General features: G+C 38.2%; 1 protein-coding gene across 2 annotated transcripts in view; it reads right to left on the reverse strand.

Moving 5' to 3' along the window:
- Positions 1–25,295, reverse strand: part of LRRC34 (leucine rich repeat containing 34) — a 958,875-nt gene that overhangs the window by 275,111 nt on the left and 658,469 nt on the right. For both annotated transcript variants that reach the window (XM_044070081.1, XM_044070080.1), the window contains one exon: positions 21,759–21,914. In XM_044070081.1, coding sequence (XP_043926016.1) covers positions 21,759–21,914 — 156 coding nt within the window. The remainder of the gene's footprint in view (positions 1–21,758; positions 21,915–25,295) is intronic.

The raw sequence follows: 25,295 nt of genomic DNA on the forward strand, positions 1-25,295 counted from the left end.
GAAATAAGCGGCATGGACAAGTTGACGATAGAGTTCAAGGTGGACAACTGGGCAGACACCTTGTCAGGGGCTCCCTCAGTACATGTACCTTGCAGAGAATCTCCTAATTCTTTAAGGAGATCTCTCTGAAGACTTGTGAAGTGAGTAAGGTAGTTCAGCGATCTAAGGGTAAATGCCACTGAAGAGAAGATATCCTTCCCATATCTATCCATCGTTCGAGACTCCTTACTTGGCAGATGGACAGAAGAAGAAGTCTCAGCTCGCTCCTTCTTAGTGGCCACCGCCACCACCATGGCATCTACCAGAACACCTTTAGACATAAAATCCTTTTCTGGGGGTGCAGAAAGAAACTTATTTGGTCTCCTGGGGACTGGCTCCACTGCAGCAGAAGTATACCACACCTTTCAACTAACTAGCTCGATCAGTTCGTTGAAGGGTGGAGACACCGAAGAGGCTGAAGGTTGAGCCCCGAAAGCCTTCAGGTACACTGACTTCTTATCAGAAGGGGTGACAGTGGGCCAGGCACACCTCTGTTTAAGGATTTTCAGGATGTCAATGAAGGAGACATCATCAGAGGACGAATTGGGGGACCCTTCTGACTCCTCGAGGTCAGTGTCAGAGGTCAGAGACTCATCCTGGGAGTCTACATGCTTCCTCTTACATGTTCTCTTCCATGGGGGCTCCTCGGAAGGATATTCCAGGGAGGTTTTGGAAAAGTGGGGGGCCACCGGCCGATGACTCCTGAGGCTGAGTATCTCTGCTGTCCATAGAGAGAGTAGGAGCTGAGACAGAAGTAGGTGCCTCAGGGGGAAGAGTGTTGGTACCCCTGGTAGGAGCTGAAGATCGGGACAGCACACTCCTCATCATCTCGAATGCCAACCTCTCTGGCCCCGAAGACCTCCCTGGCTCTGATGAGACTGAGGATGCCATCGGCTCCAGAGCCATCGACTCCGAAATAGATGTAGGATCCAAACTCATCCTCACTGAATTGCTGAGAGGAAGACTCGGAATCGAAGCGGTTCGGTTTCAGTCTTCCCTGCTGGGGCCGACTGGGGAGCTTCGGCTCCTAGACACCACGGACAGCACCGAGAGTGTCGGAGCGGAACCCAGCTCCGAAACATCCACAGGGGGAGCTGGAGCCGAGGGTTCCACCAGTGGTACCAAACACTCAGGCTCCGAAAAACCAGCATGGCTTGGAGGAGGAATGACCGAAGGGGGCTTAATGGTCTCAAGTGGCTCCAGAACCGACTGGGTTGGAGCCAACAACAATTTAGGTAAAGCAGATGACTTCAAAAGTCTCAGCACTACCCTCTCCACATCTTCTTCTAAAAAACTCCTGGAAGACCTGGAGGATCTCTGCAGTATCGGAGACTTCAATATAAGGAAGACTGGTAGAGGATCCATAGACCGTGAGATACTCTCAGCGGTTGGCTCTGAGATACTTGGGGCTGACACTTTAATCAGAGTACTACGCTCAATCGGCACTGAGCTCTGTGGAGCCGATGAGACAGTGGACTTGTCCGATTTAGTGATTTTAAGAGGTGGCTCTGAGACACCAGCCAGTGCCAGAGAGGGGCTCTTAGAGGACTTAGGCTTTTCCTTTTTAGATCCCTGAGAGCTAGAAGAGGAGGAAGAGCTAGCCAGATCTTCCTCAAAGAAAGGTTTAAGAAGACCTTTTAGGATGAGCTTATTTTTCCTTTCTTGCAACACCCTAGCACTGAAAGAGTGGCAAAATAAGCAAGTTTCCTGTAAATGGATCGCCCCCAAACAGTAAACACAGTTACTGGAGCCATCCGTTACGGACACCTTCTGTGAGCATTTAATACATTTCTAAAAGCCAGATGGCTTATGATCCTTACTTTCTTTAGACATTCTAACAGAGATGAGAGCACACACACACACACACACACACACACACACACACACACACACACACACACACACACACACACACACACACAGAAAAAAGGGAGAGGACAAGGTCCTCTAATTTAAACAGGCCTAGCCCTGCAGGAAAAGAGAAAGATACCACGAGAACTAGGTCCTCTAACTTAAACGGGCAGGAAAGGAAATGGAAAAACTAGGTCTTCCAACTAAAACAGACCTAGGGAAAGTTACAATAAGCAGAGAAGTCACACACTCAAACAGGAATAAAGTGTAAACTATCAAAATACTCAACAAGGGAACAGAACCTCGTTCTGTTAACAACACTAACCAATGTAGCAAGCGGGAATCTTCAAAAAACTCAAACTTATGACTAAAGAAATAAAACAGAACCTCGTTCTGTTAACAATGGTAACAATTTAGCAAGTGGAAATCCACAAAAAACTTTGACTTAAGTCTAATAACAACACACAGTCTAATTGAGCACAAAAGTCACCTACAAATACTAACTCTATTAATACACACGAAAACCAGCACACAGGATACCAATACTATGAAGCCAAAAGGCCAATGTACCAAGAGACTGCACACAAATGGCGCAATCATAAAGACTATTTTAAATTGTAAACTACGCTAACTATAACTAAACAATGATATAATAACAGTTTTGACTAAAACAGTCCAAAAAATTTCGAATAAATTTTGAATAAATGCAAAACTTAGCCAGAGCCAAAGAGAAGCACAACCAAACTCATTGACGTGGGAAATGAGATCTGGAGATTGTACTGGTGAACCATGGGATACCTACCTAGCCACGAGCCAACTAGAAAACTTCCAGCATATAAATAGGCCGAGTCGGAGCCGAGGATCGGCTCTGATCCCATATGTAAGAATGAAGGTGAGATAGGACTACAGAACATTGCATGTATGTAGTACGTGAATACATCTAGAGACAGATATGCAGTAGATATTCTTGTAAGTAGTCACGCATGCACTGATATGAATATATGAGTGTGTGGGTGTGTATATAGATATATATATATATATATATATATATATATATAGGAAGTTCAGCACTATCTGCCCCAGAATCATCTTCTCTCATGGCTAAGAAGATGAACATGGTAAAGGTTCAGAAGGAAAAGGAGAAAGAAAAAGACAGAGAGGGAGAAAGAGAAAAATGCAGAAAAAAAGGAACAAGAAAGGAAGTCAGACAAAAAATAGAAAATGGTTGCTGGATTCAATGGATATGTCTAGTTTGGCTCCAAAGGCACCAAAGTTCTCGGATCTGCCAGATCTGATCCTCTTCACCTCTGTCATGCTTTCCACTGGAATCAGTAAGTCAAGACCATCCATTCTTACAAGAGAAGCATTCTTCTCAGCCACTTCTGATGGCTTCATCTTTCAGGTCTTTCCATTCATTGAGGAGTCTTTCGGAAGCTGACATTGATAGGATAATGTGGAAGTTTCTTTAGACAGAGATTCAACTGGGGGTCATCCCAGCAATAACCCCTTAGAGGGTGCTAGGCATGGCTCCTTCTGCCCCACCACTGATTTTTCCTGTTTTGGTCCAACTGTTGGATCAGAAGCACATGGATCTGAATTTTCCTTCGAAAGTACCTCCACTGGAGCCCACAACTTTTGCGTCACTGACTCCATTGTTTCCCTCACTCTGTCGACTCCAGCTCTGTCAGATCTAGATGAGTCTTATCATTAAGGGGTCAGGTTGACTCTGAAGTCTTCAGATTCATCCCGTTCCATCAGAGCCTCAGCACTTGACAGCTTGGCACCATTGTTGGCCGTGGAGTTAGGACAGGTTTGTACCATGGATGTTCCAGTCCGTCTCTCATCAGATCGAGTGGCTGCTCCCTTGGTGCTGGTTTCATCCTCAGCTTTTGAGGCAATCAAGAGAATTTTTTCCAGGTCGAGAAAATAAGTTTCTCTGCTAGACTCTGCTCCATACTGACCTCTCTTGGATCCTGTTTCTGCTTCCACACATCCTGATTGACAATTGTCACCTTTATGCCTTGAAGGTCCTCACCAATCAAGTTCCCCATCTGATTCTAAACCTTCGCTGGAAGCCCACATGATGGGAGGGGGTTGCAAGGGAATGGATTTGTAAAATGAGACATCTGGACTCCTCAACAAAGTCAGTTACTGAAGACACAGACTGTGATGAGGGGCAGGATTCCCCTAGTTCCCCTCTACACGACATCTCCTTTGGAGACGTCCTAGAATTGATGAAACAGAGGGGAGAGTGTGGTCCTCCAAAGTTCCCTCTCCAGAGGAGTTGATAATCCTACAGGTGCTCGGGTTGGCTCTTCTACCTCTTCGTTGTTTCTGGTCCCGCTGATGAACTTATAGACTTAGTTTCTCAGCGGACATGGAAATAACCCAATGTGGTGGAGATAATTCCACATAAACCTGATAAGATCCTAGTAGCCCCTAAGACCAGACTCCACTGGAGCAAGGGTCCATGGTAGATGATATGGTTGTTTTGGCAGCCACTAGGAAGGAGCTCTCCAAAGAGAGTATATGGACAAATTAAGGAAACAAACATATGCTTCTGCAGCTTTTGCACTTCATGTGCTGAATTATCTAGTACATATGACTTGTTTCCAGAGAGTTTTGATAAAAGAGCTGACAAAGTCTCTCGCTGGTAGCCGATTAGTGGGCATCCAGAAGCCACTGAATTTCCAGTTGTCTACCCTCCAATACATGCTAAATGTATCCATGCCTCTATTTTTCAACATAGCTGATGGTACAGCCAAGGCAGCAGGCATCAGCATTGCTATCCAGTAGCATGCCTGGATACACCAATGTGACTTTGTGGAAGGTGTCATGATTTCTTTCATCAATGCAGTTTTTGACAGTTTGACTCTATGCTTACCAGGAGCAAGCAGGAAGGTAAAATCCATCCCGCAGTCAGAATACACTTTTTAACCCCTCAGAGGATCTCTTCCCAAAATCAGAAGGGGGGAAAAGTTTTCATTTCAAAAATCTGGGGATTTTAGACAGACCTCCCTGGGACAGAAGGGAGATTAACTTCAATGCACATAACCTAGGGGCTGGGAAGAGCATCTCTCAGTGTCTCTCTGTGAAGGAATCATGGCAGAATAGCTGATGCATTTGTTGTTTAGACATGAAGCTAAAAGACAGCAGCAAGGCCGAGCCTACTGACTGAACATCTTTGTCACCACTTTTTGATGAAGAGACCACTTGTGAGGCAGAAGACTATATCTACTTAATTTGCATTTCCAGCAGAAAGTGATGGGAAAACGGCGATTGTCTTACATGGCAAACCAAAGGTTCATTCTAATAAAGAGGTGGCTACTTCTACTGCTTCTACTCGTAGGGTTCTCATTGATGAGATTTGTACTGCAGCTACCTGGATGACAGTGCAAACCTGCCAATCTTTATTTTCCATTACAAGATGGTTGTAGAATCCAGATCTCATATATCCTTTGGCTCCATTATTATCAGGAATATCCTTTCTTGATGCCACTCAGGTTGTTCATGTAGCTAGGGAATCTGTCTCAAGTGCTGAATCAGATGAAAAAGACAGCTGCAAAAATTATGTACTTATCATAATGTTAGTGTTATGTTGCCTTCTTGCATCTGTTTCAAATTCCCTCCCTCTGACCCCCGATCCTAAACTGTCATGTTCAGACTCCCATCAGAATGGATGGACTTGGCCAGGTGCCTTGTCTTTTGGGCAGCCATTTTTCTGTCATGTTTATGTCCTGCTGACCTGATAGTATAGTCAGTTTAACCCGTTTATGTTTTCCAGTAGGATTCTAACCAGAAGTACGCAAACTCAGTCTAAGGCAATTATGGGGAAAGAGTCAGTACCCTGGATCCAAGCTCTTGTAAAGCACTGAGGTTAGATCCAATTGGATCAGGTGACCCTGGATGAAGCAAGACAACATGGATCTAGCTTTATGGTAAGTAAATAAAAAAATTATGTACTTACCATAACATTCCATCTGTGTTGTCTATTTTCATTCTTCCTTGACTGATGGGTCCGGATCCTATCCTCGGATCACACTCAGCCATTACTAAAGCTCATGGTAACCAAAAAGATCTCGAGCTATTTCCTTACCCATAATGCGCCAACCCCTAACATACCCCAGATCTTGTCTGTAGATTTACCTAAAGGAAGACATGATATATATATATATATATATATATATATATATATATATATATATATATATATATATATAGCTGAAATCCCAAATTTCGGTAACCCGAGACCATGAAGCCGAAAACCAGAATGCCGAAAGCGCATAAGAGCGAATTTGAATATCTTGAATCTGCATTTAAGCATTTCCGGTATGTTGCGTGTAGTGTTATGGTACCTGAAATTGCAGGTGAGTGAATGTTTGTGTGTGTTTTTGTACGTTGTATGTGTGGGGATGTAAGTGTGAGTGTTGTATTTGTTGGTGTTTGTGTATGTGTGATATGTATTTGTGTGTGAGCGAGTGCAGGATGCCATGGTGTGTGTTTTTTTTTTTTTTTTTATGTTATGTGTGATCTCGGAGTTGGTATATATAAGTGGGGGGGGTGCAGTCCCCACATGGGGGATGCAGGGGGCTTGCCCTCCTGCTTATATGTAGTGTAGGGTTGTATGGTTTGTGTGCTGTGGGTGGAATGGTGTGTGTGTTATGTGGTGTATGATGTATGTATGTTTGTGACTGTGGCTTTTGAATGGTTCGACTTTATAGTCTCGGGTTTCTGAAATTCGGGATTTCAGTAACTCCAGATTATGAAGTGAAAGCATATATATATATATATATATATATATATATATATATATATATATATATATATATATATATGTGTGTGTGTGTGTGTGTATACACATATATACATACACACACTCACATTTATATATATAGATATATATATATATATAGTGTATAAAATCCCAAAACTAACTATATCTGGAGGTCAACATTTAGAACAGTGGTGTCCTTATAAGATCTCATTCTACTAGAAGTCTGTTGTGATATTTGGTGGGTTGATGAGCAGGAAGTTAAGGCAGAATGAAAATGGACAACACAGATGGAACATTATGGTAAATGCATAACTTTTTTATCTGATGTTGTCAATTTTCAATCTATCCTCAACTGATGTGACACAGTCTCCAGCAACATAAAATCTCGGGTGAACTCTAAGGAAGGTATTCATGAGCACAGTTGAGCCAAAGTCCGCTCTTCCCCTTGAGACCACATCCAGTGTCTAATGAATGATAAAGGTATGAGGGTTTGCCCAAGTAGAAGCCACACACATATCATCCGTGGAAGCTCTAGATAGGACTGAAGAGGTCCCACTGGACCTAGTTGAGTGGGCTGTTAGATGTTTTGTCAAGGTTAGACCCAACATGTTATAGATAAATGAAATGCAATAAATCAGCCATCTGGCTAAAGTTACCTTTGCAACTGGTTTGCCCAATTTCAAATCTGCAAAGGACACAAACAATTGATCTATCTTCCTGATTTCTTTTGTCCTATATAAGTAACAACATAATTGTCTATGAACGTCCAATAAAAGCAACATATAGTCAACTTTGTTAGTCAATTTAGGAAAGAATACTGGCAAAGTAATGGATTGAATGATATTGGATTCGGATACCACCTTCGGAAGGAAAGATGCATCGGTACATAAAGTGACTTTACCTTTGTGAAAAATCAAGTAGGGTGGCTTAGATTACAATGCTTGAAACATAGAAATTCTTGTAGCAGAGGTAATGGCCACTAGAAAGATAGTTTTCCAGTCAGGAACTAAAGATCACATTTAGCTGCTGGTTCAAAGGGAGGATGAATTAAGATCTGCAGTACCAAGTTAAAATCTCATAGTGGACTAGGATCCTTATACAGAGGTCTCAGCAGGAGTATGCCTCTCAGAAATCCTTTACAAAGCTTAGAAGAGGCCACAGAAGAATTTTCAAATCCAATATGAAAGTTAAATATTGCTGCTAACTGAACTTTAATCGTTGAGGAGCTAGCCCTCTCATTAAAAATTGTTGCAAAAATTCACGTATACTATGTGTTTTAGTTGTTTCCAGCAAATGAACTTTTTACATTTACTTGTGTAAAGTTTTCTTGTAGAATGCTTATGGAAAGATAAAAGAATATGATATTATTTTATACAATACATGTCCTTGCTTATTTAAGTGGTACAGTGTGAAATATTTTCTGCTTAAAAACCTCAGCTTTGGCCGGCTAAGAACTAGCTGTATTCAACTGGACGTATAAGAGAATTTAAGTACCTTTATCTGCACTTTTTTTTCAAAAAATACAGTATTTAAATTGATTTAAATGTGTTGCAGGAATATTAACTGAACTGGAAGTTTTGACTCTGCTCTTCAGTTAGTCCCACCCACCCTCCCTGTTTTTGTGGCCTTGAAACTGCCTGCCCCTCTTGTAAATTTGTGTTTGGATACTCCTTCTGGGCCCATCTCATTTGCTCACTCAACTGAGTGCAGTGAGATCATATTCTGATTTCAAGCACTCCTACTGTATACAAAGAGAGAATCTGGGAAACAGATAAAAAAAAATTAAGCTTGTTTCCTGCCTTTTCTGTTAAGTGGTATAGACTGTTTGTAGGCTTCTGAGCCCCCAAGCCCTTCTGTGTTGGAGGGAAGCCTTCTAGCTTAGTTTTTTTCTTATAACTAGCCAGTTTTCTAGTTTTAGCACTCAGATCTGTTTCTTTGATCTCAGCACTTGTTCAGAACTCATTGTAAGCACTACATAGGCTGCAAATTACTACAGCACTCAACTTTCCTCACTTGTCTAGTGGAAGACAGTTTTTAGTACTTAATAAATAAGCACTTATCCAGGCATGTCTAAGGGTCAGCTCCCAGTGATTTATCCTGTCTGCCTGATGAATCTGGGCATCTTGGGGCAATGCAGCAATTGCCTCATGTACACAGACAACCCTCTCCTCCTACCACCCAACACTATAACCTGTGAGAGATGCACTTATATAGCCAAACTGGAAGCAAAGCTCTCTTCACCCAAGACTGGACTAGACAGTCAAGAGGAGAAGGTAAACACTTGCACCGCACCACACTCATCACACAGTCCCTCAAAACTTACATCACCAAAACACACACATAGAAACACAAAACACACACCTACATTTGCGGAGGCTCTCAATAAAAACCTGCCCAAGCATCAGGGACATCCAAAGCATAAACGCAAGCAAACTCCACCCCCCCCAACACAACCCAAATGACACATAGCCCACAAACTCAGTGTGCCACTCAACCACAGCCCATAAGGCATAACAACATACCCAACACTCTAGTCATAGGTGACTCTATAGTCAGGCACACTGATGTTCCACTCACTAAACAAAGAGAAAGTTACTGTCAGCTGCCTGTCAGGTGCCAGGATCCGCCACATAACGCATGCACTCAGATCACTCCACAATAAGTACAAATATGACACTGTCATTGTCCATGTTGGTGTGAATGACCTGAGACGTACCTCCCTGGACTACATGAAAAGAGACATGGAGGAGCTCTCCGATCTTGTATCCCAGGCAGGTATGACCCTAACCCTGAGTAGCATCCTGCCATCACCCAGAATGATATCACAGTACAAGGACAAAATGATTGACTTCAACAATTGGCTAAGCTTCTGGTGTCATTCTAAGGGGATCCAGTATTTGTCTGCCTGGGACGACATGATTGACAATCCATGATGCTTTGCCAGAGATGGCCTGCACCTGTCGCCCTTAGGATTCCGGATACTAGCTAAGACTCTTGCAACCCCTATAGTGCCTTTTTTAGGCAAGGTTCAAATAACAAATTCACCACCATAACAGGTACAAGCAAGCAAAATCTGAGGGTAATGCTACTCAATGCTAGAAGTCTAAACCTCAAAATGCACTCACTCGAGGCACTCCTTAAAATGGAGAACATTGACATCTGTGCAGTGACAGAGACCTGGTTCAAAGCTCCAGAGAGCACCCCTGCATTACCAGGCTTCAATTCATACCACACCTTTTGGCCACCTAACCCAGAAAGAAGCACTAAAGGCGGAGGCGTGTCCATATTCATTAAGGATATCCACACCTCCAGGCTAGATGCACAGCATAATGCATCCAAGATTATCCCAGTGCAACTAACTCTGGGCAAGACCGCAATCCAAATTGTAGCTTGCTACAGACCCCCCACCATGCCCCAGGATTCACACACCTCATTTCTTGATACACTGGAAAGTATTAGGGTACAACCCAACACCCTAATAATGGGCGATTTCAACTACCCCACCATTAACTGGGAAAACTACTCATGTACCAACTCTTTTGCTCAACGTTTTCTAGAATTCATAAATTCCAACGCCTTGGATCAAGTTATTCACACCCCCACCAGGGGCAGCAATATCCTAGACCTGGTCATTACCAACATGGGAAACCGGTGTTCCAGACCAGAGGTCAATTCCTCGTTGGTCAGATCCGACCACAAGTTAATCAGCCTAGACATCCACATCCCACCCCCAGCCCCAATTAGGGAAACCATCGTAAAAAACTTCTCAGAAGCCAACTTCACACTTCTTAAGACAGAAGTGGCAAACTTCACGACACCCATGCAGACAGACAATAGAGGTATGACTGCCGAATCCTACACAAATGCACTTTATAAGCACTTACACGAGTGTATGGATCATGCTATCCCTAATAGAACCAAGATGTTATCCTCCAAAAAAAGGAAGCCAATCTGGTGGAGCTCGGCCATAAACAAACTCTACAACAGGAGAAAGAAACTGTTGCAAAAAAGAGAAAAATCCCATGACTGGAGGAACTCCCTGGTCAACCTCAGTAAGAAGCTGAGATCCCTCATAAAATCCTCCAAAGCTAGATATTGCCAACATCCTAGCAGATAGGTTCAGTGCTAACTTTACCCCCCCTCTCACCCCCTAGAGGGCCCATCTCTATACCTGAAAAATGCAAAGTTCCTATAATCACGGCTGCACAGGTAAAAAACACACTCACCAAAGCCAAGGACACAGCATCCATGGGACCTGACAATATCCCAGGCTGCATTCTACATGAACTACAGAATGAACTGGCACCCTACCTAAGTACCATGTTCAATCACAGCCTCACCTCAGGCTTTGTACCCACTGAATGGCGCACCGTGACAGTTATCCCACTCCACAAAGGCGGAGCCACAACGGACCCCGGGAACTACCGCCCCATTAGTCTGACGAGCCTGGTCTGCAAGGCCATGGAACGCATCATCATGGAACTCATAAACAAAGACATTGGTAATCTCCAAACTCTGGACCCTACTCAGTTTGGATTTGTAAAAGGCAGATCATGTCTCCTAAACCTGATTGACTTCTTTGAAGCAGTCACCAAAGCCATAGATGAGGGTAAAATGGTTCACACAGCTCATCTAGATCTCACCAAGGCTTTCAACACCATCCCCCACTCTGGAATTATAGATAAGCTCACTAAACTAGGTATAAACCCCTATGTCACAAGATGGGTTGCCAACTGGCTCGTGGACAGAACCCACACTGTGAAAGTAGCGGCTTCCAAATCCGACTTCAGACCAGTGACAAGTGGAGTACCACAGGGTTCAGTCCTGGGTCCTCTCCTGTTTGGTATCTACTTGCAGGCCAACACAGAAGGTCTTTGGCTAACAAAGTTTGCAGATGACTGCAAACTAGGAGCCATAATTGAAACTCCTAACGATGTGGACAAACTACAAAAGGGCCTCAATGAGACAGATACCTGGTGTCAAAGCCATGGCCTGAAGCTCAATGCCAAAAAGTGTATTGTCATCCCCTTTGGTAAAAACTATGTACCCATGAACTACCACATAGCTGGTAGTCTACTTAATGCCAAAAATGTGATAAGAGACCTTGGGACACAGGTGGACAGTAGTCTCTCCTTTGATAATCACATCGCCACAGTAGTCAGGAAATCCTTCTACGTGGCTTATCTCATCACAAAAGGTTTCTCATCCAGAAAAAAAGAGGTCATTGTTCCCCTCTACTCATCACTCATTAGACCCATTATAGAGTACAACTCCCCTTTTGGTATGTACCTCACAAGACATCTACAACAACTGGAAAGACCACAGAAATACCTCACAAAGAAGATTACTGGCTTCAAACATATGCCCTATGCAGACCGTCTCAAAAAACTACAGCTTTACTCCATCGCATATCGTCTACTCAGGGGCGATCTCTGCCTAACATACAAAGCTGTCAAACTCAGAGCTGTTGGACATGCTCCACTTAAAGAAATCCCAATCCCTCCGAGCTACACGCTCTAGGGACCTTAACCTTGTCACCACAATAAACAGAACATGCTGGAAGGATAGATTCCTGTCCCAGAGACTTCCCATCCTCTGGAACAGACTACCTATCTATGTCAAACAGAGCTCCTTATTAGCACTCTTCAAGAAAAATCTTGATGATTGGATGGGAAATGGGAAATTCACCCCGGGGATCACTTCTGTGGCTCTGCTCGACAGGGGCACAGGAAAATAATTTTCTTGGGTGGCGAAAGCCAGGGTACATTTTTTGGCTAGGCTTGTATGGGCCTTAGGGCCGATAGCCTAGTACCTACCTATGAACCTATGATGGACAGGGAAGAGAGCATGGTTGTCTGGATATTAACAGAATTGGAGAAACCACATAGTCAGCTTGAGGTTTGAGACAGCCGGATGAATCATATCTGTCAGGTGTGACAGTAGGTCGCTATAATACCACTTATTTTATTTATATATATATATATATATATATATATATATATATATATATATATATATATATATATATATGTGTGTGTGTGTGTGTGTGTGTGTGTGTGGGAACACTTTATAAGCTCGAAATACTGAAATCTTGAATTTCAGTATCTCGAGTTCATAAAGTGGAAGGATCAGAAAATCGCAACCACAGAAGCACAAAATTCAAAATCTCGAATGCGGGAAATTTTGAATTACTGGTTCTGGTCTTGTGATGTGTTCGTGGATTCAGGTAAGTGTTTATTTTTAACAGTGTTGGGTAGGGGCTGTAGTGTGTGTTAGTGTGTGTTGTTACTGTGATGTGTGTGTGCGAGAGGAATGTAGTTTGTGTGGTGGTATTTTGTGTGTGTATATATGCAGTGTGACCTTGGAGTTGGAATATTTAAGTAGGGGGGTATGGGTTTTTTTTCTCCCCTGCATATAATAGGGGTAGGTGTGTGTGCTTGTTTAGTTGTGTGCGTGTGTGTTGTAATGGTGTTTGAAAGTCTTGGGAGTTTGAATTTCGCGGTTTCGGGATTTAGGGCTTCATGATTGTGTGGTTTCGGGTATTTGGATTTACTACTATATGGCCTCAAGATTTTGTAATTCAAGATTTCAGAATTTCGAGCTTATAAAGTTAATCCATATATATATATATATATATATATATATATATATATATATATATATATATTATAAATTATTTGTTTATTTTTCTAGGAGTGTGTTTTCTACTAGGAACTTTTTAATAATGTAATTATTCAATTATTGACCCTCGTTGTTTCACTGGTTGATAGACTTTCAAATGTTTCAGACTTCAGATGACTGTTACTCTGATGAAGTCTTTCACTGTTAAAGATGAAAGCGCAGAGTATTTCTTAGTTGTTTATTAATAAAAGTTTAATCGGGACTAGAGTATGTCAGTGGTGGTTTTTCAAGTGTTTGTGTTTGCTTTTGTTTGGTTTTGGTTACTGGTTTTGGTATTGTACCTCACCTCGTTCTTCAGATCACCATTGTTTCAATGTCAGTATGAATCTGCATGGAGATCACGTGATGATGCTTCAACAAGTCTCTAAATACATCAGTTCTGTGTCTCCAGTTGAACAAAACCCCCGTTCCCGTCATTTGCAGGGTCAGGATATCAATTTTAGTCAGGGCATGTTTTCACAATTGTTGCAGACTTATGTGCAGGTTGTTGTGAATGGATGTTCAAATCCAGCTTCTAAGGTGAATAGCCAATCAAGGCCCAACAATGTTTCAGACATTGACTTTGATGCTGAGTTGCGTTCTAATAGCCTTTCTTTCTCTGTCAACAACAAGCAGGGTGATCTCTCCTTAAAAACCCTGATGACAGATTCTGAAAAGAAATCTTTTAACAATAGAAATCTACAGCTAGAAAACTCTTATTTTTCTGAATGTATTCAGCATAATGTTGTACTGAAGGGGCTACGGGCTTGGAAGTGCCCCAATGGTGTGGAACTCAAAACTCAGCTTTTTACCTGGATATCGTGAAATTATACAATGGCACAGATATTTCATTACTTAGAATGCTTATCAAAGAAAACTAGTGTAAAATTTCTGTTTTAGATAATGAGATGAGGACTGCCAATGAGAATATCAGGAAGGATTTTTCTTTTGCTAATATTAAATATCACTATTTAGAAATTTTTTCCATGGCTGATGCTAACACTGTTAAAAATAAAACACGTAAAGTTCTCAAGTTAGAAAGAGACATAACTGACTATGAGCTTGGGAAGACTTTTCCAGTTCTGCGGCAAGGAAGGAGTAATAGAGACTTACCTTAAAGGGACAATTTGGACTCCATTAATGAAATGAATGACAATGTTAATGAGGAAGGGTGTTTTTTAGATCAACCTCACGTTAGACAGTCTGAGAGATTAGCAAATCATTTACAGGACTTCAATCATGGCTCAAGGACTGTTTCAAAACCCCAAGGCAAACAGATATTCTCAAACTCGAGGCACAGGGAGGGGACGTTAAATGCATGCAAATATGGATGCGATTTGTTGATGGACAGTAATGTTTTTGACACTTTTAAAGTTTTTAACTTGTCTGATGTTACTTGGTCCGAGTCCTGTGCATCTATTTCTAGAAAATAATTTTCTTTTTTTTTCCAGACACCTTTATTGAATTATCACTTGTCACATAGGCAAATTTACATTCATAAACCTAATTTTAATCTTGACATAGTTCCAGCTGCTATACAGTTGAAGTTACTCACCAGAAACTGTAATTTAAAACTGCTTTTTGCTGATAGAACTGCATTTTTAACACAGGAGTTACAATTTAACCTATGAGGAAAGGGAAATTCTGTACAATATAGCGAAAGTCAGAAACATTCTTGTAATAAAACTGAACAAGAGTGGGGGAGGTGGTAATTATGAACAGCATTGATTATTTATCAGTAATGTTTCATCTCCTTTACAATGACAGTACTTACCAGGGGGTTTCTATAAATGAAATAAATACAGGAACTGCCCATCCTTTGATTTCCCTATGGATCAGATGGGCTCATTACTTTTTATGATTGATAACCACCACAAATTTAGTACATTTCTGAGGTGTCCTCTGCTTTTTTCATGACATTAGATGTCCAATGTTTCTGGTTATAAGCTCTTCGATCACGATCTACCAGTGTGACTCGCAAAGCTGGAATATTTGCTATCTATTATTTTGAAGTTGTTTAGAACTTTTAATTGTTCGCTATTGATATTTAGTTGTGTTTTATTTTTGTTATTGAAGCCTGAAAAGAAAAAGTAGGCTTTTAGTGTAATTGTACCTGAAGATGTATACAGATCGGAGCTAGTGATTGCTCCCCCCTACTCTCTCTGTTAACCAATTAATGATTGGCATTTCCCCCCATAGGAAAATTAAAGGATAGGCTGTTCCTGGATTACAAGATTACATTTTTGTCAGTCGTTTAGACCTGCCCTAAAAATACTATTGGGTTATATTTTTGAGAGCAGTCTATGACTGGCAGTACCCCCATTAGTTAAGGGCAGAGGGTGCGATGACATTTATGTTTTTGATTTGTTTATTTTTAGCCATCAGGTAATGAAGCACTACTGGTTGAATCTGGTTAAAGTTCATTTTTGATTGGATGTTATCTTTTTAAATTTTGTTTTTGCAGGATATGCTCTACAATTTGATGAAGGCTATTTTTAGCTGAAAGCGCTTATTGTTGCTATTCATTTTCCTGCTTTTATTTTTTAATGTATTATTAAAGTCTTTTACATTGCCAAAACGTGGTAATTTGTGGAAGTTTTATCAGCAATCTACAACTATAGCCGTGGTGTTCTACTGAAGATTTCAATTCGTCATAAGGAAAACTAGTCATAAAATAACATCAGTGAAAAGTGATCTTATCTACTACTCAATCTTTTTTTTTTTTTTTTTGTAAATATTTTTATTCATTTCCAAAAATAAGAAAACATGAATGCAGGTTATTTATGACAGTGAAGTATTTACAAATTATTTAAAAATGTAGGCTAAAACCTCTAAATATATATAAAACATTAAAACCAAAATAAAGTATTTACAAGGGAGTCTATTGTTGGCATATAATTGACTTTATATACAATTGTTTCCCGATTATAATCTGCTACAGTCATTACTCTCCAGTATTTCAGTTACTTTTTGCCATGCTATATATAATGATGTAGTTCTTTCAGTTTTTCCTTTAATAGTGTTCATTTCCAATTGTGATACTGCTGACACCATATTCATGAAATGCTTAAAAGTTGGAGAAGCTTTGGATTTCCAGTTTGATGTAATGTTCTTCCTTGCAATGGCTAGGAAGGAGAGTCCACAAGATTACATATTTTGTTCTTGGTACACAGTCAGGTACAGGTGCATTAAACAAAATAATAGATTTGGAAATCTGGAATTTGTCATTGAATACCATTTGCAGAAAATAATTTATTTTATCCCAATGTGGTTTAATCAAATGGCATTTGTAGAACATATGTTGCCAGTCTGCTTTTATTGATAAATCACATCTCCAGCAGCCAATATTTTTCTTAAACATAAGTTCCATTTTATGAGAGGTTACGTAAGATCTGTGTATGAATTGTCATGTAAAGAGTCTGCAATGTAATGAAAGTGATGTCTGCTTTGGAGAGAGAAGAATTAATTTTTGTCTCTGTCATTTGGCACATGTCCATTAATTGATCTATAATAATTCCATATTTTGTCATTATTATAAGTTTTTATTTTTTTGTTTGTTTTATAAATAGATGATAAGTATCCCTTTCCAGTAATGGGTTGATTCATTAGTAATATTAGATGTTCTATAAGATTAGAAACATTCTGTCTTATTGATGGTTGCATTGTTTCTTGTTTGCTTAATATATACTGTCTTAATTCTTGTACATGTAGCCATGAACTATTTTCCATATTTAATTTCAATTTAATTTGGTCTATTGTCAGAAGTTTTCCAGAGTTTACCAATTGATGCCAATATATTAATCCCTTTTTTTTTTAAGCATGTTGACTATTTCTATATCAAATGTTATTATATTACCTTGTGTGTACGCTACTGGATATACTAAAAATGACCATGCTTTAATATCAGGATTGCTATTAATAAGATTCTGGAAAAATTTTAATGTATAAGTAATGTATCTGGAACTTATATTTTTATACTTATGTATCATCACATATTCCTTCATCAGCCATAGAAAATTGTTTGGTATGAAATCGGTATACTTATTTGCTACTACAAATCCTGATTTTAACCAGATTCTCTCATGAACTAGCTTCCATTTTGATGTATATTTTGTATTTAGCCATAATGATATTGTTTTAATAACAGACGAATGCAAATATACTTCTATGTCTGGTAAACCTATGCCACCCATATCCCAATCATCTAGATGATATTTCATAGCTATCCTTGGTTTTTTTGGATACCATAGGAATCTTACCATTAAATCATTTAATTGTTTTAGGTGCGATTTAGCTGGTGGCAAAGAACAAGCTTGTATAACAAAGAATTTTTGGAAATATGATCATTTAAATTATATAGAGCCTTTCTTCCATTGAAAAGAAAAATGTATTCCATCTTTGTATTAGATTTTTAATATTATTTAAGGTCTCTTTATAATTTATTTCAGTTGTAGTATCTAGGTTGTTAGTTATTATAATTCCCAAGTATTTAATTGTATTATCGGTGGGGATATATTTATGGTATTTTTTATTTAGATCTTTTTTATTAGTATTTATAAGCAATACATTTGTTTTGTTCTCATTAAATTTAAGACTTGAAAAGTTTTGAAAGTTTTGAATTGAGTCCCATAATGCTTTTAAAGAGCTATTATTATTCTTTAAGGTAATTAAACTATCATCAGTAAAAAGTTGAATTTTAAGCTCTAGGCTGTTGTCTAATTGTATTCCTTCAATATTTTTATCCATACATATATTATTTGCTAAGGGTTCAATGACTAGCGCAAACAATAACAGAGAAAGAGGGCAGCCTTGTTTTGTGCCCTTTGTTATTTTAATAGATTTAGACAGACAAGATCCCAGTTTTATATAAGCCAATGATTTTTCATATAATGATTTTATTAACAAGGTGAAGTTGTTTGAGAAGCTATATTCTTCTAAAACTAACCATAAATAATCCCAGTTCACTGAATCAAATGCACTATTTATGTCTAAACTAATAACATTCATTTTGTTTTTTGTGATACTGATATAATCAATTAAGGAAAGAATTCTTTTGATGTTGTCATAAGTGTTCCTATCTTTTATAAAACCTGTTTGATCCTCCTCTATCAAAAATGGTAGTAAATGTTTTATTCGAGCAGCATGTATTGCCATAAAAAATTTATAATCTATATTAAGAAGTGAAATGGGTCTGTATGATGAACATTCACTGGGATCTTTACTTTGTTTCAGAATTGGTGATATTAATGTGCACTTCCAAGAAGGAGGGATGTATTTACCATTTTTAACTGATGTAAAGGCATTCAATAACAACAGCAAAGCCTCATTAGATAGTAATTTAAACATTTCTGGGGTGATATTATCTATACCTGGAGCTTTGTTTAATTTTAGCTTATTTACTTCAGCTTTAAGTTCTGTCATTGTTATTTGCTTATCTATTACTTGTACCTGCTCCTCTAATAACCTAACTTTAACATTGTTTTTAAGAAAAGCTTTCAATAGTGAATGTGTTTCGATTTTCTCATTTTGATTATTAAGTTTATGAAAGAATAGCCTACAAACTTTTAGTATTCCTTCTAAATCAGACACTTTCTTTTTGGTTTCTATATTATGTATTTCCTTGATTTGTTTTAATCATCTTTTTAGTCCTATCTGCTATTCTTTGCTGGTTTTATAGGGTTCATTGAATAGTAACATAGTTTATTTTTTTTCTAAGTTGATCATTGTTTTGTGGTGTAGCTGAGTATTTTTTATTAGTATCTTCCAGTTCTTTTATTAAGCTGGTGTTTCCATTTTGAATATCAAGCTTTAAATTATCCACTTTTGACTGTAATTACATTAATTCCTTATTCCACTGTTTTTGTTTATTTTTATACCATCCCACTGCTCTTCCATATAGGTATGCTTTCAGTGCATCCCATATATATATTTCAGATACATCTTTCGTAAGATTCATATCTAAGAATGCTTGTGTCTCTTTAATATAAAAATCCTTAAAATCTTTGAGATTTGTTATGTAAGATGGTATTCTTGTTACTGATATCCTTCTCTTGAAACACAAGTCTATCTCAAATGTTATGGTGTTATGGTCCGAAAATGGACATGAAATTGTCTTGTCTTTATTTAATTTAGTGGTTAAATCTTTTGTTATGTACACTCTATCTATTCTAGAGTATGTATTATGTCTATGGGAAAAATGTGTAAAGAAAAGTGAATCTGGGATAGCATACTCATTTATGTCAACTATATTAAAAGTTTCAACAAACTCAGATAACAACTTTGTTAAAGGTGATCTCTTACGTGTAGTTTTAGTATTTGTGTCAGTTTCTTTTATAATTCAATTGAAATCTCCAGCTACAATTAAATTGCCTTTGGCATATTGTACAATGTCTTCTAAGTGTTGTTTGGCCACTTTAACTCCTAGTCCTGGTATCCAATAAATATTCACTAATGTATATACCATTTGACTGATAGATATTGTCACTAGACAAAACATTCCTGAGTTATCAAGAAACGTGTTTATGATTTTAGGCATTAAAGTAATGTTTTTCCACAAAATTGCTACTCCCCTTCGCTTTTGACTGTAGGTGGAACTTACTAGTACTGTATAATTTTTATTGTTTATTTTATTTATGTCATCCTGTGTAAGGTGTGTTTCCTGTAAAAATACTAGTTGTGCTTCACATAGCTTTAAATATCTGTAAAGACTTCCCCTTTTGCAGCTATTATTTAAACCATTTACATTAATAGATATACAGTTTGCAATTGGATTTATATTAGCTTTGCTTTTATCCATATTCATATACTCGTAACAATGTGTAGATGTGTGTACATGAAGAGAATGACTTGTTCTTTCTTCTTCCAACAGTATTATAATAGATTATAGACACCCACTAAAAGTACATTACAAGATCATAACTGAAAACATAAGATAAACAACCACCAAACCCCTCCATGAAAAAAACATCTCATCCTTGAATGATCTAACCATTCAAGCAATCCCTCTAGATCTGCATTTCAGCATCCTCCCCCAGCCCCGCCACATGGTAGTTTTATAATGAAAAGTATCTTATATATCTTTTAAGTATACATGTATTTGTATTTGCAGATTACTTAAATACAGTCTTTATCTATTATTAATATTTTATAAAACACTAAGGCAAGACAACTATACCTAGATTTAATACTTAACTATTTGGCTTTGTTTAAATTGTAAATGAAAATCTCTTATTTTAATATATCTATTGTATAGCAATAACGGTTATGCATCTTAAAAGTAATATGCTTGCTGTTTATCTCCCTTATAGTGTGAGTGGCATGCATAGGTATCAAACTTTTGTAATGGTCTATATATTAAAAAAAAAAATGTTAAGCATTATATGCATTAGTTAACTATACTACAACTTAATTAAATCATGAAGTGTCCGTAACAATGAATATATTACACTTTTATTGTCATTTATCAGTAATCTTATAGTTTTCATTTAATTCAAAAAATCATATTTTAGTGGCATGAATGTTATTAGTTTGTTTTTGGCATTGGTATTATATAGTTTAAGACTATATTTCCAGGCAGTTCCTATATATTATTAGTGCCACTGGCATATTTCACTGCTAGTATACCACATATGTCATATGTCAAATAGCAACTCATAATCCTTATGATGTTACAGGATTTATCTACAGTGTTATAACTGTAAGGTTGGAAAATATAACAAGCAAAGTAAACTTTAAACATGCTATAACACAGTTGTTTGGTACTTATTACTGTCAACCCTTTTAACCTTATATGATCACCGACCATTTTCCTTCTTTTTTCTCTTCATCCTTCTATTCTCCATTTTTTAATAAATATTTATTTCTATTGTGGCTTCTTTGAATTTAGTGAGGTTACTCAGTATCATATTATAGATAATATAAAACATTCAAACCGAGAACATGCCCGATATAGAGACATATTCTCAACTCAAGTGGTCCACGCAATACATTTATAACATTACAGTCAGAAATATACTAATGAATAAGCAATAACCAGCAGCTTTGCAGCATGTGTGTGTCTCTAACAAGTACATACCTATAGGATATTAAAAAGAATAGATAGCAAGTTCTTCTTTCATAATTAACAAATGCATATAGCCTGGTATTTACTTTCATAGACAGAAATTAGACATGTTATTCATATGCATATCATGTACCAACAGCAATATATTAGTAAATGCCTATGCTATTCAATTCATATTTTAATACTTCATATTTTAAAAAAACATGAGATATATAGATACTATAAAAGTGATTAATACTAATCAGTCTTGATGGCATTTTGGAAAGAATTAGGAATAAAACAGCATACATTCATCTGCACTGTCCATATTCTGAAATGTTGCATAATACTTTGATTATACCTAATGTGAGTACAACCTGGTTCAGTTCTTACCCTTTAAGTCTGTTGTTATGTAGGGCAATTGCTTCACTGAGATAAACTGCTCCATCATCCTCAATTCTGTTGGATGCCAGATCAAGAATTTCTATCGCTGTATTCTTCTTTAGCAGTTCTGCAAGATGTTTTGCACCATCACGAGTTATTTTGTTACTAATAAAAATAAACAATTAGAAAAAAACACTTGTATAACTGTCAAAGGAAAAACAACTTCAAAAAGATCAACACACGGCAGGTTCAGGTTAAGGCACTTTAATCTTGCAGCAAGGAGACAAAAATGTGCTAATACAGAGTTTGTCTAACTAGAATCAGGAAGTGAAGCCATTCTTATACATTTCTTACAAGACATTGCCTACTAAGCTGACGTAATAAATCACAAGTTCTTTCAATATTATTTCATTGCAGCTGTTTGTCCATGATGTTCTGCTGGCATATCAAGTTTACAAAAAAAAACTTCCTAAGAAAAACAACATGGCCTTGATGACCACCGGTCGGATACAACTTCTCACTATGCAATGTTACCATTCAAGGTACTATGGCTAATTCGAGCACAAAGCAAGTACAGATTATAGTTCATTTCTTCAAGCAGTCTTTGTTCAACTGTATCTATCTTTTCTGCAGCTGTGCATGTTCTCATAACATGAACAGAGCTGATTGTTCAAGTTCAGTAACATTACAGAAAACAGTATTGTTCTATTCATTATTTTCCTAACCTAGCAGATAATCACCTGCTTCTCAGTAAATTTCCAAAAGGCATAAACATGAATTTTGCTGTGCTAGCAAATACTAGGTCAGAGATCATCTTGCAGTTTCAGAAAGCATATTGCAGTTTGAAAAGCATCTTGTAGTTTCATACAAAACTAAGCTGTACATAAAATAGAATGAAATGTGTTAACCCTTTTAGCTTCTAATAAGCACTAAACATATACATTAATACATATTTTTCTAACATTTCCCCCGTTAATACTTTTTATTCTATTTTCAAATGCATAAACAGTTTGCTTCTTCTCCTAACCTCTTCTGTTCAGAATTTGCAGTTAAGAGAGTCATTCAGTTTAAACTTAGTGTTTCACTTTTTAACAGTTCTTCAATTTCAGTACTTTGGTACAAAGTCTCAGAAACTGACATGTCTATAAAATCTTTAATTAATCTTTTCATGCAGGGAATACCACAACAAACACACACTCCTAATAGAAGTAATCCCACACAAATGGCAATCAGGATGTTCATTAGGATGCTACCCCACCCCCCAAACAAATTCTGGAAAAAATCCATCAGTGGGTTTGGGCCTGGTTTGGTCATGGCCGACACTTGCTGAATCACCTGAAGATGGTCGTTTATCTCATGCTGGTTGTCAGGAATATACAAACAGCACTCCTCTTTTATTAAAGCGCACGTAACACCTTTTGCCACTAGGGTGAAGTCAAGAGCCTGCGGTTTTGAAGCACCACAGTTCTCATAGCGTTCAGTTCATCAGTTACGAATTCGAGAGCAGAAAAAGTTGCATTACTCATTACTTCGAGAAGTTTGGACAGTTTTCTCAGCTCCCAAATCGATTTCACTGCACCATATGCAGGGGCTATACCTGCCCACGATATAATAGTGTCAATCAAGTCCATGTGTGTCAGTTTATCTTTGTTTTTCACGGAGTTATGGTTTCTCCAGCCTGCTTCAATTCGTCCCATTGGATTCTCAGGTCTCTTGATTGGATTTCCAGGTTTCTTGGTGACCTCTCTGACATTTCGAATTCTTCCCTGAGGCAAAACTACAGTGTGTTGTATGGCCGGAACCAGGTAACCCAAAAAACAACTGCCGGACCAATTCTCAGGTAACCATTTATATGCTTTTTTCCCACACACAAAATAACAATTCTCTACTTTAGTATTAATATATACTTGCCCTGCATGAAACATTTTCTTATCAATGATAGATAATTGTTTAAAAAGAACAGGATTATGTTGTACTTCATCAACCGTTTTGTGCATTGATTCAAGATATGAGTCATAGTTTGTATCACAAATATAACCTGCATTATTAGCTTTGGTATAACATTTGTAAGGAACAGTCACATTACAATTGCTCCAACCCACCTGAATAGTATCATTTTTGTAAAAACATACAATTCCTTTTTGTGTAACAGGCAGGTACAATGCTATTTTGTCTTGTGATTTCACAGTCGTAGTATCAAAAATCAAATTTTCCCAGGTCTCACTGACCCCTAAGGGGAACAGCAGTCATTAACAATCCCCCATATGCTGTTGGTATAGCTGTGCAAATCCAGCAATTTGAAACATTAAAAGTTTCAGCATACACATATTTAATTGCTTGGTAAGTGTTAAAGTTCGGATGCCAGTTTATGAGTAATGTATCTCGTTTATTCAGTTCAGCTCGTGTGGCTGGTAAAAGGAAAGGCCACAGCAAAAAGATTAATGTTATCAGTATAGTTAACAGAATGATCATGCAATACTTCTGAGGCTGTTCTGTATTTCTATTTGCTACATATCTGGCCATTTTGTTCTTGTGTAACAGTAACAAGTTTTTTGTCCAGTTCAAAGTTTTTAACCAATTTACAGTGTGTCAGATGAATCCAGGACGCTCGCTCTGAGATCTTGACTGCAGTGGGTGTTGGCAGTAGCACTTGGTATGGCCCTTCCCACTTTGGTGTCGTCCAATTTTTTCTCTTGATGACTTTCACCCAGACCCACGTGCCTGGGACTACTGCTACTTCCGATGATTTGGTTTGTTCTTTATCTAAAACAGAATTTAACTGCAAAAGTTGTTTATTACTTAAAAGTCATCTCATATATTCTGCGAGTGAACTGTCAGCCTCCTGGTCTGCAGGCATGAGAGGTTTCCACTGAGGTATATAGTATGCCCTCCCAAATAATCTTTCAAAAGGAGTTAACCCCTTTGCATTCGGAACAGTTCTCATGCTCAACAATGCCAGAGGCAGGCAGTACACCCAATTATTTTGTGTCTCACTAATTAACTTCCTAAGTTTATTTTTCAAAACCCCATTATGCCTTTCTACTAGTCCTGCGGATTGTGGATGGTATGCACAATGGTTCTTTAAGGAAATTCTGAAATATCGGCTCAACTGTTGTATAGTTTGATTTACAAAGTGTGTGCCATTGTCACTGTAGATCTTTTCCGGTATGCCAAATCTAGGAATAATTTCTTTAACAAGGACTTTTGCAACAGTAGCTGCATCTGGATTTTTGGTCGGAAAAGCTTCCACCCATTTGGAAAATATATCTATAATGACAAGACAATACTTCTCATTTTTGCATTTGTTCAGTTCTATGAAATCCATACAGATAGTATGGAACGGGTATGGTGGTGCAGGGAAACTCTCTTGCTTAGGCTTCAACGCCCCTTGTGCATGATGCTTGTTACAAACATGGCATGTCGCACAAAAATTTTTTGTGTAGTTTGTAAATCCATATGCTGTGAACACTCGATTCACTAACTGTACCATCCCCCTGTTGAGACATGGCACTGCCCATGGCTCAACAAAGCTGCATATCTAAACAA

This window comes from Protopterus annectens, chromosome 4.part1 (assembly GCF_019279795.1).
Source record: "Protopterus annectens isolate FY-2018-M chromosome 4.part1, PAN1.0, whole genome shotgun sequence".
Lineage (NCBI taxonomy): Eukaryota > Metazoa > Chordata > Ceratodontiformes > Protopteridae > Protopterus > Protopterus annectens.